The following is a 3,934-nucleotide window of genomic DNA, read 5'->3' as shown; positions in this document are numbered from 1 at the left end:
TCAACTGTAGCGAGTGGTGTGGCACTTTTTTAAATTTAGCGATGGCACGTAAACAGATTCCAAGCGTGCGAAGTAACGGTGACAACTTAGAGAATTTATCCAGTAGCGTGTATAGCGGGTGTGAATCTGCCTTGTAGATGGTAAAAACCACACCTGGACGTTCTTCAAGATGTGATACCGTCTGCGAAGGGATGTCAAAAGATGGCCAGTTTTCTTTTGATTGACTGAGCCACTTAGGTCCCGTCCACCATAGCGAATGCTGTTCTAGTTTGGCTGCTGTTAAACCTCTTGAAGCGCAGTCAGCTGGGTTGAGTTTCCCTGGAACAAAATCCCAGTTGACACTTGGTAGCGATTCTTGAATCTTGGTAACTCTGTTGCGAATGTAGACTTTTCATCTAGCTGGGTTGTTTCGTATCCCCGTTAAAGATACAGCGGAGTCTGTCCACAAGAAAATTGATATATTTTCAAGTTTCAAGATTTTCTTGACGTAGAGAACCAGTTGAGCGAGTAACACAGCGGCATTGAGCTCCATACTGGTATTGTAGTGGGTTTCAGTGGAGCAACTTGTGTTTTGGCACACACTAGCGAAATATTGGAGCTTCCTGTAGCGTCAGTAACCTTTAAGTAGACGACAGCAGCCATAGCGAGTTGAGAAGCGTCAGCGAATCCATGTAATTCAATCGATACACCAGTTCTTACATGATTCCAGCGAGGTATCTGAATTTTCGAGATCTGATGTAGTTCATCTCGAAACAAATTCCACTCTTAAAGAAGCAACGGTGATAGCGTAGCACCCCAATCGAAGTTCCGCAGCCATAGCTTCTGCATGAACATCTTGGCTCTTACGATGATAGGTGCCAAAAACCCAAGCGGGTCGAACAAGCGAGCAATTTCAGATAAAATTGTGCGTTTAGTAGTTGGAGATGCTTCTGGTAGCGAATAACCGAATTGGAATTTATCTTGAGTAGAATTCCAGGTTAACCCGAGCACCTTTACGGTAGTATCCCCAAGTTCTCGTGGTGTATCTTCTTGGGTTTCAACTGGAGCGACGTGAGACAGTAATTCTGTTGAATTACTTGCCCATTTTGCAAGCGGAAAGCATCCCGCGGCTCACATATTTTTTGTGTCGAGAGCAACTTGAATTGCCTCAGCGAGTTCATCTGCGCCTCCATAGATGTCATCAACGTAGCGGGTGTTTGTCAGCGGTTCAACAGCCTTTGGAAATTTATTTCCTTCATCTTCAGCGAGTTGTAAAAGTGCTCTTCCAGCGAGATATGGAGCTGATGTGGTTCCATAAGTAACCGTAGCGAGTGCAAATACTATTGGGATGTCATCCTCGTCAAACCAGAGTATGCACTGTAAATGATGATCTTCCTTGTCAACTGCAATCTGACGAAACATCTTAGTTACGTCAGTAGCGAATAGATAGCGGTGACAGCGAATGCGAATCAGTACATCACTGATGTCAACTTCAATCTTGGGGCCCACATGGAGTATCTCGTTAATTGATACGCCTGATGTCGTTTTCCATGATCCATTGAATACCACCCTGAGCTTGGTGGTAGTGCTCTGTTCTTTAAGAACCCCATGATGAGGCAACATGTAGCTGTTTGGTGGTAAATCCTTTAATTTTACGCGTCTCATGTGTCCCAAGTCTTCATATTCTTTCAAGAAGTCGTAGTATAATTTCTTGTAGATTGGATCATTATCCAGACGTTTGCGAAGACGTAGTAAAGCGTATTGTGCAGCTCGTAGCGAGTCACCCAGTTGACTTGGAGAAGATTTAAGTGGCAAGCGAACGACATATCGACCATCAGTCTGTCTGTAGTGTGTATTGACAAAGTGTTGTTCACACTTTTCTTCATCTTCATTGTAGTGTATAGCGAATTCTGTCTGTGGTTCTTCTTGATACCAAAACTTGCTCAGCAAGTCTTGTAATTGATCATCAACAGTGACATGATGACCATAAGCTGTCAATTTTGATGTAGCGGTGTCCACAGATCCATAGATGATCCAGCCAAGCGTTGTTGACTGAGCGATTGGGTCATTGTTATTACCCTTCCTTATTTTAGCGTTGATTATGTGTGCAGCTGGTGCTGCACCCAGAACGATGTCAATAGGTCGAGATCTTAAGAAGTCTGGATCAGCGAGTTGTAGACCCTTTATGTGCGGCCATTTCTTGTTGGTTAGCGTGAATGACGGCAAGTTCACCGTCAATAGAGCAAGCACATGAGCTTGGATAGTAATAGAAGCGGAACTATGTAGCGAATGCAGCGACACCTGGCATGATCCAAGTGAATGTCCAGCTAACACATTACCAATCCCTCGTAATGGTAAAGCTGCCTTGTTTAGCGGTATATCCAACTTCTTAATTAGCGAATGCGTCACAAAGGATAACTCCGATCCTTGATCAATTAGTACACGGGCAGTACATGTACTTCCTGATAGCGAATTCAACTTAACGAGCGCGGTAGCGAGTAATACATTGAGCGAATGAGCTGAAAGCAGACTAGGTTAGCGAATTCAAAACAAAAGTTACCAAAATTGGAACTATTTGTTACCTTGAGCCGGTACGGCAGGTTCCTGTACCAATTTAGCGGAAGTCTCATCAATGTGCGTGGACGTGTGATGTGGCTTCTGACAGTGTTGACATCTGTCCTTAGTCTTGCAGTCAGCGAAGCGGTGGCGTCCCAAGCAGTTGTAGCATAGCCAGTAGTGATAGACCATCGTCTTCCGGTTTTGTGGCGTCGCCTGTTGGTAACTTGGACAAAACAACACAAAGTGTTTTTGCTTGCAAATAGGACACAGTCCTGGTTCACTCGTCTTCTCTTTTGGAGTGAAAGCGGTATAGCTGGCGCCTCCTCTCGAAGTAGATGCATTGGAGGGGGAAGCGGATTTACTAGTGGCACTACCGGCCTTGTTGGTAGTGGCTGATCGCGAATATGTCTTCGGAGCTGGTGGTCTTTTCGTCACTGGTTTCGGCTGAGCAGAGGTGGACACATTGACTCCAATTTCAGAATTTGCCCACGCACGAACTTTTGCTTTAAGCATATCGTGAAGTTGTTTGTACGTGGGAAATTCATTGGATAACCCAAGCGATGACATCCAGTCTACTCTCAGATCTGATGGCAAACACCGAACTGTTAGTCGAATTAAAAATGGGTCCAACTCACCAATTGGAATTCCCAAAGCCGTAATAGCGTCCAGCGATTTTTCGTTGGCGAGTAACAGCGCGTCCAGATCAGCAGCGGAGTGCGTAGTGAGCGGTTGACGGTCCAACAAATCATCGATATGCATATCGAGCAATCGACGTGGATTTGTGTAGCAAGTATTCAGCAATTCCCAAGCGGGCTGGAACGCGTCATCTGTAATTGGTAGGTTAGCGAGTAGCGAAGCGGCTTCACCCTTGACCTGAGTCTTCAAGTAGTGCATCTTTTGTGAGCCGGTAAGTGAGTCTTCATGTATCACTAGCGATGTGAACAGATCCTTGAACGAGTCCCATTCCTCGTATGTACCCTGGAACGTCGGCAGCTTAATTTGAGGTAGGTTCGATTTATGTGCACCTCCAAAGTAAGCGGTCTGGTCATGATTGACCGCATGGGCATCATGAACAGGTTCTGGAGCGGGTCGTGCTGCACTGAGTCAAACTCGGAGCGCAGTATAGGCCTCATTAGCGGTTTGGAAAGCATTACCAGTATGATACTCATTTTCGATGATCTCAGGTATGTCATCATAGAGACTCTCATGAGTTGTGTTGAAGCGGGTCCACAAATCATTGAGAATAGCGAGTTCGGCATCAATAGCGGGTGCACCTTGAGTAGCGAGAATGGCGTCGGTCAAGCGAGCAGACATGTTGCGCATCGTGTCAATGCGTTGCATTTGGAGAGCGACTTGGGCTTCGGCAGCCATCTTGTTTTAGCGTAGAACACAAAAT

General features: G+C 45.6%; 1 protein-coding gene across 1 annotated transcript; it reads right to left on the bottom strand.

Moving 5' to 3' along the window:
- Positions 1-1,110: 1,110 nt before the first annotated feature.
- Positions 1,111-3,432, bottom strand: LOC130670430 (uncharacterized). The gene is made up of 2 exons (XM_057473833.1): positions 2,562-3,432; positions 1,111-2,498 (listed from the first exon to the last, which is right to left on the bottom strand). The coding sequence occupies exons 1-2, from the start codon at positions 3,430-3,432 to the stop codon at positions 1,111-1,113; spliced, it is 2,259 nt and encodes a 752-aa protein (XP_057329816.1).
- Positions 3,433-3,934: the final 502 nt, after the last annotated feature.

The sequence above is a fragment of the Microplitis mediator genome, chromosome 6, assembly GCF_029852145.1.
Source record: "Microplitis mediator isolate UGA2020A chromosome 6, iyMicMedi2.1, whole genome shotgun sequence".
NCBI classification, from domain to species: domain Eukaryota; kingdom Metazoa; phylum Arthropoda; class Insecta; order Hymenoptera; family Braconidae; genus Microplitis; species Microplitis mediator.
Note: the sequence above shows the minus strand (reverse complement) of the source record. Positions and strands in the feature narration are given on the sequence as shown.

Coding starts and splice junctions, on each gene's coding strand:
- LOC130670430 (XM_057473833.1), bottom strand. CDS start 3,432: ATGCACTACTTGAAGACTCAGGTCAAGGGTGAAGCCGCTTCGCTACTC. Junction 2,499..2,561: donor ACCTGCCGTACCGGCTCAAG/GTAACAAATAGT, acceptor GTCTGCTTTCAG/CTCATTCGCTCAATGTATTA.